Genomic DNA, 12,500 nt, shown 5'->3' with positions numbered 1-12,500 from the left:
ATTCCTTCGTCTTATTTTTTTATTACAATACTTTCTCTTCTTTTTTCCATTTCCTTTATTTCGCTTCACCTTCACTTCTCTACCCTTTCTTTACTTTTCTAAATCTTTTACTCCTACTTCTCTATTTTTTACTTCTGTACTTAACGTTCTTCCTTTTCGTTTCCTTGCCATTTAACTCCGCTTCCATTCACTCCCTTCCATAATCTCTTCCCTTCCCATTCTCCTCCCTAGGCCTACTCTGACCATACCCTCCACCTCTTCCTCCTCCTCCTGTTGCTGCTGTTTCGCTCTTTCATACTAATCCACTACTGATCATCCCTCACTCGAGCGAACCTATCTGACCATTCAAATATTTTTCCCTTCAGTACTTGTTAACACCCCAATTTCTTCCCATCACCGTCTTTCAAAATCTGCGCCGTAATACCGCCTTGCAGTGGCGCCTATAATATATCTCTTTCACCTGCAGCATTCTTCCTCTCTCTCTCTCTCTCTCTCTCTCTCTCTCTCTCTCTCTCTCTCTCTCTCTCTTTCTCCTTTTACCTATCCCTCCCTCCAAGCCTCCCCACCTCCTTCAACACAAGTATGCCCCCATCAAGGTCACTGGTGTGGGATCCCTACTCCCTCCCCCTCCTCAGGTACAGCTTGATGACCTTTGCGGAAGGGTCAGAGAGGGTTGTAAGGTCAGCCGTGTCACCTTTCACCGACTTAGGAGGGCCGGGGTGGGTAGACGGGAGAGGGATGAAGTAGGAGATAAAGAATTGGAAAGACAGGCGAAGAGATGGGGAGGGGGAGGGGGAGAGAGAGAGAGAGAGAGAGAGAGAGAGAGAGAGAGAGAGAGAGAGAGAGAGAGAGAGAGAGAGAGAGAGAGAGAGAGAGAGAGAGAGAGAGAGAGAGAGAGAGAGAGAGAGAGAGACTTCCATTTGTTATACACTTTAACATATAACAGACTGAATATAAATGACCAAACTTAACCTAACTTAAATCAAACCTAACCCAACCCATCCTAAACCTAACTTAACTTAAACTAGGCCAAACTAAACCAAATAATACTAAACCTTACGCAAACCCAAACTAATCCAACCCAAACTAGACCAAACCAAACCAAGCCACAAACACTGTAAACTAAAAGGATGCTGAATCACACACTCACTCCCTCCTTCCTTGCCACCACCATTGTCTGTATCACCTTGAGGCAACCCAATCCAGCCCCAACCCAACCCAGCCCCAGCTATGCCCAGTCCTTTAACACTATAGTACTTCTACGAGGGTAACGGTGTGTCTGATCTGTGAACGAGTACATTGTATCACCCTGCACGACCTCTGCTGGAGTCCATTGCACATCTCTAATGGCCGTCGCAGGGAGGGAAGAGGAATGAAAAAAAAAAAAAAAAAAAAAAAAGATGGAAAAAATAAGTGAACAGAAATGCAAACCCCCTCTCCCCCAACACCCACCCAAAGGAATCTATTTGTGGTAGAAATCTGAGTGGTGTGAAATGTTCTTGTGAATCACGTTTGCTCTTGTTTGCTTTTCGTTTCTATTATCTCCTAAAGTGTAAGTATTTTGGAGGCATCTTAGCTGTCAACAGAGAGAGAGAGAGAGAGAGAGAGAGAGAGAGAGAGAGAGAGAGAGAGAGAGAGAGAGAGAGAGAGAGAGAGAGAGAGAGAGAGAGAGAGAGAGAGAGAGAGAGAGAGAGAGAGAGAGAGAGAGAGAGAGAGAGAGAGTTCTTCATTCCCTCCTTCCTGGCATGCAAACAAACGAACAGGCAGCCAGACAAACTTGCGTTCTTCCGATTTGTTTCATCCACTCCCCCCTCCCCCCACCCCCTCCCACTTCCATCATCAGGGGTCAAGAGATCAGGGGAGGGAGAGAAAGTTACCTCCGCAGAAATCTCCTCCCTCTCACTACCTGAGCTGCCGCCACTTGGAGGTAAAATACGCAGGTGTGGTGGTGATGGAGGTGGAGGAGTGAGAGGAGAGAGTGGAGGGAAAAAAAAATCTCTCTTCTATTTTCTTTTCTACTTTATTTAATTCTATTTTTGTTCTGTTTTATTTCTTTCCTGGCCTTGTGTGTAGTATTGTTCTTTCTCTCTCTCTCTCTCTCTTTTTTTTTGTTTTCCTTTCTCTTCTTTCGCTTTTATTCCCATTTTGTATCATTTTGTTTACTTTTATTCTACTCTCTCTCTTCTACTACAGTTCTCTCCACTCTCCTATTCTTCTTTCTCCTCTTACTATCTAAACCTTCCACCCCTCGTCTCCCTTTCTACTTCACCCCTATTCTTATTCTCCTAATCCCTTTCTACTCTTCTCTTTATCTTCATCTATCCCATCCTGCCCCTCTTTCCTATTTTTCACCTCGCTATCTACGCCCTCCACCACTCCCCTCTCCCCTTCTCTCTACTTCTCAACTTCCCCCTCCCCCAACACCTTACACGACTCTGATCTAATCACACGCAGAGGGCGATAATGTAACATAACATTAGACTTTCCCTCCCTCGCTGCTTTACCGCGGTGGTCGCCAGTCAGGTAAGTGTCCATAACCTAACCAAGCTCGTGCAGAGGTGAACTATAAACTGCAGAGAGGAGGTTTAATCTACACTATTGTCCAAAGTCGCTTGTCTGTCTTGCATGGGCCCCAAGCAAAGGAATGAGGGTAATGTAAAAGGAAGGGTTAAAAAAATTGGTGTATGTTGTGAGGTGGGTCATCCAGTCGTGATTATATTTATTGCGAAGATTTACTGCTAGATGGCGGTGTTGTGATAATGCGTGCGTGTTCATTTTTTTTCTTGGTTTTTGTATGTGTGATTTTATTTATTTATTTATTTATTTATTTATTTTTTTTTTTTTTGAGTGTTTGTCCTTCTGTCTGTGTTTTTAATCTCTTTCTTTTCTATGCCATTCTTTTTTTTTCCTTCTCTTTTCAAGGCCTCTTTTTTTCAGGTTATGTTATCTGATACCTGACTGACTGACTGACTGACTGACACACACACACACACACACACACACACACACACACACACACACACACACTCTCTCTCTCTCTCTCTCTCTCTCTAACAAAAGCCACGTCATGAACCACCATCACTTCCCGTCCCTCCTCCTCTTTCCTCCCTTCTCCACCCGTGACCTCCCCACCCCCTAATCATCCAAAACCCCCTAGTTAACCCTTCCCTTTTCTTCATCCCTCCTCTAATTAATCCAATCACAATTCCTTCGCATCTGAGCCATCCCTACCACCACCACCACCACCACCACCCTGACCGCCCCCTGACCCAGCAACCCATACCACCACCACCACCACCACCACCACCATCACCACCACCCTCCTCCTCCCCGCTTTCTTTTCTCTCAGACTGCCATTCTTTTTTTCTCCCTTCCTCCCTCCCTCCCTCCCTCCCTCCCTCCCTCCCTCCAGCCCAGCCTCCGCCATCTGTTCTCTCTGGTCTCGCTGTCCCAATCATGACTCCTAAGATTAGTTCCCCCGTGGGTGTCTTCGCCTCCCCCATGGTGTGCTGAGGGCCTGGGGTGTGCCTGGGGGTACCTGGGGAATCTCAGCGCCCACGGGGGTCCCCATATGGCGTGGCACCGGCCGGAGGGGGTCAGGGGCGGGAGGAGGAAGAAGAGGAGTAGAGAAGGTAGTACAGACTGGCAGCCACATAGAGATCTTTCCCCCCACCCCTTTCTCTCTCTCTCTCTCTCTCTCTCTCTCTCTCTCTCTCTCTCTCTCTCTCTCTCTCTCTCTCTCTCTCTCTCGGTGGTGATGGTGATTTTTAAAATGCAAGGCTGTGTGTTTGTTTGTGTGTGTGTGTGTGTGTGTGTGTGTGTGTGTGTGTGTGTGTGTGTGTGTGTGTGTGTGTGTGTGTGTGTGTGTGTGTGTGTGTGTGTGTGTGTGTGTGTGTGTGTGTGTTGCAGACAGGCACTCATCATGACGTAATGGACACCTGACAATATCCACCAGAGAGAGAGAGAGAGAGAGAGAGAGAGAGAGAGAGAGAGAGAGAGAGAGAGAGAGAGAGAGAGAGAGAGAGAGAGAGAGAGAGAGAGAGAGAGAGAGAGAGAGAGACTTCTACTACTACATTGTACACCACCACCATCACCACCTACCTAACCATACCACACCACTCACCCAGAATACAAGGTTGGCCTCAAAACTCTCCTCCCCCTTTTCTCTCTCTCTCTCTCTCTCTCTCTCTCTCTCTCTCTCTCTCTCTCTCTCTCTCTCTCTCTCTCTCTCTCGCAGTTCATGACCCCGATGTTGTGTGCAATCAATCACTCATGAAGTTCTTTGAAGTATTTCCCTTCTTTTGGTTTAAAAATCTGCTTCTTTAACGGATTTACTTTTTATTTTCCCCCACTGAAAAAAATAAATAAACACTGACTACTTTTTAACTGACCTTTCTTTCCTAACAATTTTTTTTTTATCAGTAATCTGCTTCTTTTCCTCTTCCAAAATATGTACATCCTGTCCCATTAAAATATATAAATAAATGAAATAAAATAAATAAATAAATAACAATAATTCGTTTTCAAGATTAATATATATATAAAAAAAACACTTGATAGTAACCCTCTGAAAAAATATAAATAAATAAAATAAAAAAAGATCACCAACGTCATCTTTTCAAAACAGTACCCTTTAAAAGCCTTCCCCTCTTAGTCCCGCAGTGCATCTAATATAACCACAACAATCAGGTCAACAACGTCTTCCCCTCTTGACAGCCTCCCAGTACATCTACCATAACCACAACCATCACAACCCATACCATCTCTACAACCCTTCAATACAAAACACTACATACGCACACCCCGATTCACAAAAGTGCGAAAACATACAATTCTATACGACACACACAAAACACCTGAAAGAGGGAAAAGATGAATAAATAAAGCCATGATACACAAAAATACACCATTCGTCGTGTATACAAAAGAAAAACAGAATGGGGGAAGAAAAATACCACTGTCTCGTGGCGCTGTGTATATAGCGAAAGCCAAACACAACAAACAAACAAACAAACAAGGTCACAAATTTACGTGTCATCAGGATTGGCTGCGGTGAAAGCACTGCGTTAGTTACCCTTGAGGCATCGCGGGCACACTCGCACACGCACACACGCGCACACGCCAACACAGGAAGCATAAATCTGTTAGTGAGCACATCATCTGCCGAGCCCAACCGGGATGATGTTTTGGAGGAGGAGGAGGAGGAGGAGGAGGAGGAGGAGGAGGAGGAGGAGGAGGAGGAGGAGGAGGAGGAGGAGAAGGAGTGGGTGTAGTAATAGAGTCAAACCAGGATGCATTTATCCCACGAAGGACGGAAGGAAGGAAGGAAGGAAGGAAGGAAGGAAGGAAAACTGAAGATAAATGAGGGAAAAAAGAAAGGATAAAAGGCAAAGTTAAGATAAAAACAAACAAAAGGAATTAGAAAGGAGAAGAAAACCAAACAGAAAAAGGAAGTTCAAGGAAAAACAAAAAATAAACTGGAAAAGACAGTCGGGAAAGGAAAGAGAGGGAAAGAAAACGGACAAAAAGAAAACGGGAAATCACAGGGGGGACTGGGTTGGGGGTAGCGTTTCATTCCAGCATAAGCACAGTACTCACAGGTTTGAAGACGTTGCCTATGTGTTGTTGTTGTTGTTGCTGTACTAGTTGTTGTTGTTGGAGGTGAAGATCCTCCCCCTGCACAAGCCCCACCGGAAGAACAAGAAGAGAAGGTGGAGGAAGAGGAAGAGGAGGAGGTGGAGGAAGAGAAAAGAGACCCACGGCATGGTTAGTCTTGAGCCTCGGGTGGAGGTGCATGAAGGGGAGGGAGGGGAGGATGGGGGAGGTGGAGGTGTTAGGTGGAGGGAATGATGGACACAGACACATGGTCATGCCAAGTGAAGTGGAGTTTGGTGGTATTGGTGATGATGGTGGAGGACGTGTGTTTGTGATGGATGATGTGGAGGTGGAGGTGGTGGGGCGGGAGGAGGTATGGGTGGAAGACTAGTGGACATACGCTATCATGAACTGTCTATAGTGGTGGTGGTGGTGGTGGTGTGGTGTGGTGTGGTGTGGTGTGATGGTGGTGTGTTCAAGAAGCATCTAGTACGTGTGCATGTCCTTTTATATATTCCAATATAGAAATATGACCTACAATATACTAAGCTAAAAACACTGAAGGCCTTGTTCTGAAACGCTCAGCTATCTCACCACGACAATTTCCAAAGGCCACAGAGATGATTAGCCGGGTTTTCAAGAGTGTTTCTCCTGTCAATCCTGCACAAATCTAGATAATCTGTCACTGGAACCGTAAAAACACTCTTGAAAACCCGTATCACTTCAGTTAGAGCCTTTTGAATGTAATGGGTGCGGCGCAGAAGTGTTTCAGAATATTGCACTGAGGCAGAGTGGGCGGATAGGGAAGTTAGTTCAGACCAGGGTGTCCATCTAGGGGAACTGGACAGTGCTGGGTTGACTGGAGACACAGAACTGGGGTGGGGATGCTGGGATACCATGGGGAGAGGAGAGAGGGAGGCATTCAAGGGAGAGTTCTATAAGGGGAAATGAGAGCAAAGGGAAGGGAACACAGGTGGTGGCGGTGGAGGGGAAGGGGGAAATGTGCTAAGGTGTGCAGGGGTGTGTGCTGAGGTGTGTGTCTAGGTGTTTGATCATTAGGGATAGGTATGGAGAGGAAAAACAAAGGGTGTGTCTAAGTATGTGCAAAGGGCAGGGTGGAGTGCTGTGTGTGTTGGTTTACGTACTAACGGGACGGTCAAGGGGCGAGGTACAGCCATGACCAGCAGTCAAGTAACACACTGCATGTACTTCCACTGTCTTTTAAACTTTTAACCTCAAATCCGTTTTCTCTCAGTCTGAAGTCCTCATCACGTGTCAGATTTTCTATGGAGACTGTCAGCGTATCAGATATAGCTTGAAATTAGGGGCGATAAAAGGAAAACGGATTCGAGACTAAAAGAAAACGAGAAACAAGTGGAAGTGAATGCTGAGGTTTGCACAAGACTTCTGGCTGTGACTGTACAAGGACCTCTAATCGTAATGTCGGGCGAGGAGGAGGACAGTTCATGCACCAAGACTTGACTGATTGAGCCTTCCTTCACGAGCGCCATGCAAAAATAAAGGGGACAGGGAGAGGGAAGGAGGGAGGACCAAGGGATGCACTTTTATATCACTAAATTACTATGAATTGTAAAGTGGACGCCATATTGTTTCATTATATGTATGTATATGTGCTGTACACCCTTGAAGGAGAACCTCTTCAAAGAATTATATACAAAGGGAGAGGAAATGAAAAATCCTTAGTTAAATATATACACAAGTTACAACTAGGTTAGACATTAGTACTGATGCATTTCTTATTATCTTAAGTAGTAGTAGTAGTAGTAGTAGTAGTAGTAGTAGTGGCAGTAAAAGTAGATTTAAACTCGTGACATTTCTTTTACATAAATTAAGTAAACTCGTATACCACCACCATCACTGCTGCTACTACCACAACACTCACATCCCCCTGCAATGTTACAGACACCTCCCGAGTTAAGTAAGTAACAGCCGGCACGTACATACAGAAGCTTCAGTTATCCAGCACAGTGTTACCAACCCCAGAGCAAGTCCTAGACAAGTCACAAGTCTTTCATTACTAACAGACCCCAAGAGAAGAACAATACACATGCTGGAAGGAAGTGTTATGTACATCTCGACACTACCATACCTGCACACACACGTACGTACACACATACACGCACACACGTATTCATATCCACCAAATGCTGTATACATCCGTAGAGAGAGAGAGAGAGAGAGAGAGAGAGAGAGAGAGAGAGAGAGAGAGAGAGAGAGAGAGAGAGAGAGAGAGAGAGAGAGAGAGAGAGAGAGAGAGAGAGAGAGAGAGAGAGACTATTCATAACCTTTTACCTTTCAATCTTAAAACCACAAAATATTTTTCCTTCTGGCTTTTTCCTTTCCCCTTCCTTCCTTCTCCTGCTTCCTTCCCTTCTTTCCTCTCTTCCCTCCTTCCTTCCTTCCTTCCTCTCCTTAATTCCTTTTTACCTACCTATCTTCCATCCCTCCTTTCCTACTTACGCCAGCAATATTTTCTTATGTTTCATCTTACATCCTTCCTTTCTTCTATATCTCCCTTCCTCCCTTCTTTCCTTCATTCTTTAAGCTAAATTAATCTTCCCTTACCGGTGTCTGTGTGTGTGTGTGTGTGTGTGTGACCCCCCAGACTCTCTCGAATCAATAGGACAGTGCGAGAGAGAGAGAGAGAAGGAGGGAGGGAGGGAGGGAGGGAGGGAGGGAGAGGTCCTCTTCTTCCTCTCTCTTCCCCTCCCTCGCTCCAATGGTACTCTCCCTCCCATGCTTTTACCTAAGCTCAGTACTGCCATCTACTTGCCAGCTCTCTCTCTCTCTCTCTCTCTCTCTCTCTCTCTCTCTCTCTCTTACTCCATTTCCTTTAATTCGGCAGAAAAAATAAATAAATAAATAAATGTATAATTAACGTTCTTTTTCCTTATCTCTTAATTCCACCTCCTTTCTCCTTCTCTCTTTCTCTTATTCCTTACTTTCTTCGTTTATCTCCATGCCATATTCCTTCACTATTTCCTATCTCTCCTTCTCTTCCCCATTTCTTTCCATCACGTCGTATTATTCTCATTTCTCTACCCCCTTATTTACCTTTCTGTCTCCCATCTCCTCTCTATCAATCTCCAGATATATATTTCTTTCTTCCTGCTCGTCCTCCCGCCCTTCCTTATCTAGCCTTTGAAGACCCTACCTGCCAGCCTTCCCGCCTTCCTTGATATGTCTGTCTCCCTCCTGTCTGTATCTGATGCGTATCGCCAATCAGAGAGAGGGAGAGAGTGGAGAATAGTAACAGTCAAAAGGCAGGAAGAAAGGTGATAGATGGTAGAAAGAACAGTACACAAATACACACGGTACATACATACGTACAAACAAACAGAGAATAGAAAGCAGACGACAGGAAGAGAAACCAGTAGAAAAGTAAACCATTTTCACCACCACTCATCACCACCATACCATCATCGTCATCATCATCATCAACAGCAGCATCACCTCTCGCACACCACCACCTGAACCTTCCCTGAGAATGAAAACTTACCGATGCTCCGCCCTTGGACTTCGAGGCGGCCACGTAGGCGAGGTACTGGATCACCTTCTTCGTGTTTTCAGTCTTGCCGGCACCTGACTCGCCCGTGCACAGGATGCTCTGGTCCTCGCGATCTGCAGGGGGTCGGAAAATGTAGGGTTAGGGAGATTGTAAGTGATTTCTTTCTCCTACGATGCTGGGGGGAAAATAGTGTTAGGAGCTACAGGGATGGAGGGATAGTTTGGTTATTTTAGTTCTTGATGTGGAAAATGAGTTAAAAATGTAATGAAACTTAATAAAATCCAAATATAAACGAAACTTCATACAAATAAACCCCAAATAAAGGAAGTGTAGGGCGGGGAAGCGATCATCTGGCGTTCCCACAAAGAAAGCCGGTGATATGTGACCCCGTTGCAGCGGCGCAATAACTCGATCAAATTCAATTAAATTCCTCTCAAGAAAAAGAAGTACGACTAGAGATCTGAGATGGCATGGCAAGCGGACTTTTTATGCACGCCAGACATCGAGGAATGTGCCGCGAGATCTAATACTGAATCCCATAATAACCTACGGAGATTGAATATAGATTCCCGTATACAGAAACACTTTGTTCGCCCACTGCCACAGTTTTCTAAGGCCACAGATGACCAGCTGGGTTCTTAAAGCATTTCTCGTGTTAACAGTGTAGAAAATGTATTAATCTTAAAGCATTTCTCGTGTTAACAGTGTAGAAAATGTATTAATCTGTCACTAGAAATATTAAAAAAAAACCCTTACAAGTCTGAGTAGCTTCAATAAGTAGAGCCTTTTGAATGTAGTGGAGAAGCGGCGCAGATGTGTTTCAAGATAAGGTCCACTGTCAGTTGCTTGAATATATTACGTGATTAACCACACACAGACGCGTCCATGTGGATACTGTAGGCAACCTCACCCATTCCTGTTACGTTAAAAGGTCCTGCAGTGTGTGTATAAGAATTAAGGTTAGCCTGGCGCGTCCCTCATAGCAGAAAAATTCATCCTGCGGTGCATCACAAAAAATTCGCAGAGAAATGTTGCTATGGACTTGTTCAGTAAGGGAGGTGTGTGTGTGTGTGTGTGTGTGTGTGTGTGTGTGTGTGTGTGTGTGTGTGTGTGTGTGTGTGTGTGTGTGTGTGTGTGTGGAGGAAGGAGCATCATTCTTAAAGGGTTTGTTAGGCTCTAGTTACACAATCTATTATAAACAATCTTATCAATATACTATTTAAGGAAATATGACACTTAACACTTTACTTGAGTCATCCAACACGTCTTCACTTACAAGAATGCAACCACACCCACTGAACGATCTGAACTACTCCATCACTCTTAAATATCAGTACACTCTTTTGAAACTGCACTAAACTTGCACCCCGCCACTTTAATTAAGCTTGAGCAGACGGCGTGACAGTCAGAAGATTAGATGCAGCCAGTTTAATATGCGTTAGTGGTTGATCCTTTCTTAGTGAATCACTTGTCTTCACCTTATCTCTGTCTTCTTTTACATTCCCAGGTCAGTCTTCCTTCAAAGCATCTATAAACATCCTCTTTGTTTTTGTCCCCTCCCTCTCGCATCCTCCTGCTCACGTCCTCCTCAGAACTCCTCCGCATATGGCTAAACCACTTCAGTCTCGCCTCTGTAGCTTTGTCCCAAAACAGATGTAGTGAGCGAGCTGTCCTACTGTGTTAAACTGTCACCATTACTATACCTGTTCACCAATATACTGCATTAGGAACCAGTAAAATACGATCTGTTCACTAATATATTCAAAATCACCACGAAAACACAACTTGTTCGTAATTTACATCACTATAACCACTTAAACACAACTTCTTCACCAATACACCCCACAATCAACACTAATACACAACCTATTCATCATTAAAACTAAACACGTCAATATTTCATTCAAGGCCTTGGTGCGGGGCTGAGAAGGCTAGGGGGGCAGGGACAGCAGGCCAGGCAGCGGCACGCCTCACACGTCCTGCCTCACACGTCTCTCTCTCTCTCTCTCTCTCTCTCTCTCTCTCTCTCTCTCTCTCTCTCTCTCTCTCTCTCTCTCTCTCGGGTCAGCAACACTCGGGGAGCCACGCTGGGGTCGCGCCGCCTCCCCCCTGGCTGTGCCCTTAGTCCCTCACCAGCCAGCCACGCTCATGTTACGCCCCAGCCTGACGTCCCGCTGCCAGCCAGGCCATTTAAGGACATGGCCCCGAACGGAAACAGTGCATGTCCAAAATATGCACATGAAGCAGTGACAGGAGGCAGTGAAGCGGAGCAGGCACTTAATATGGCGGGATTCGAACTTGCTGGCATAAAAATAATCTTCTGAATATTGGTGTCACCTTTAATAATCTTTGAGCACTCCGGGATTCGAGTCGTGCAATCTCCTACTGGAGTTATATATAACCAGGGAGACTTATCACCCACTTGCTTAGCTTGTAATGATTCGACAGATACGGGTTCTCCTCAGGCTTAATGAAGGAGTGCGGTGTAAATTGAAGCGCGACTGGAAAGCCATTGCGATAGGGAAAGGAGTGGTGGTGGTGGTGGTGTTCATGTTTTAGTACCTAACCTAACGTTCTTTAATCACTAACCACTCTTGAGACGTCTTTCCTTGCTCTTCAGCCACCTCCAAACACTGTACTGGCTAGAAACTGCAAAATCTATTCTTTATCCCTTTCTTTTCTGTGGATGCTTATAGAGTCCATGCATTGCTCTTGGTGGTGTGAATTGTCTCAGTGAAAGTGTCAGTCCAAGTACAGTGCCACGTGCCACAGTCATTAACAGTCAAGGGGTTAAGAGAGCCACACGGAGCAGGTCAGAAAATAGCTATTGGATGTGGATGTGCTCAGAACCAGAAGAGAGAGAGAGAGAGAGAGAGAGAGAGAGAGAGAGAGAGAGAGAGAGAGAGAGAGAGAGAGAGAGAGAGAGAGAGAGAGAGAGAGAGAGAGAGAGAAAAGAATAGATAAAAGAGAGATAGATCCAGTAGCAATACGACCCAGGCATCCATTCTCACACCATTAAACACCGCCCATCACCGCCCACCACCGCCGTTCAACACCATCACCACCACCATTACAAGTTCACTGGACCCACTAACACCCCTACTAACTTCCACAGCCCCCCTTCACCCTCTCTCACCCATCCACCACCGCCCTAACTACCCCGGCAACAACACCACCACCACCCGTACACGTCGCTGGAAATATGCAGGTGCGGTGGGCGGTCAGACACCACCACACCACACAACACCACCGATAATGAATCAATGAACAGTACAACACCGCACGGCTTCCCTAAAGTGAGTAAGGGCGTGTTGGGAAACCCTACCACAGCGACCCCCTTTTTTCTCTCTTTTTTTCTGTCTTTCTCTTTGTTTTC

The 12,500-nt window shown here is 45.4% G+C and overlaps 1 protein-coding gene across 13 annotated transcripts in view; it reads right to left on the bottom strand.

Annotated features, from left to right (window-relative positions):
* LOC135111204 (myosin heavy chain, non-muscle-like) overlaps positions 1 to 12,500 on the bottom strand; it is a 125,058-nt gene that overhangs the window by 25,518 nt on the left and 87,040 nt on the right. For 10 of the 13 annotated variants that reach the window (XR_010273619.1, XR_010273620.1, XM_064024306.1 and 7 more), the window contains exons 3-4: positions 9,116 to 9,237; positions 5,599 to 5,676 (exon numbers count right to left, since the gene is read on the bottom strand). Coding sequence is in view for 11 of the 13 variants with exons in the window: in XM_064024306.1 (XP_063880376.1) it covers positions 5,599 to 5,676; positions 9,116 to 9,237 (200 nt within the window). In the remaining 2 variants the exon portion in view is untranslated. The remainder of the gene's footprint in view (positions 1 to 5,598; positions 5,677 to 9,115; positions 9,238 to 12,500) is intronic. The other 3 variants (XM_064024302.1, XM_064024303.1, XM_064024304.1) reach the window with 1 other exon arrangement.

Source organism: Scylla paramamosain, chromosome 21 (genome assembly GCF_035594125.1).
Source record: "Scylla paramamosain isolate STU-SP2022 chromosome 21, ASM3559412v1, whole genome shotgun sequence".
Classification (NCBI taxonomy): domain Eukaryota; kingdom Metazoa; phylum Arthropoda; class Malacostraca; order Decapoda; family Portunidae; genus Scylla; species Scylla paramamosain.
Note: the sequence above shows the minus strand (reverse complement) of the source record. Positions and strands in the feature narration are given on the sequence as shown.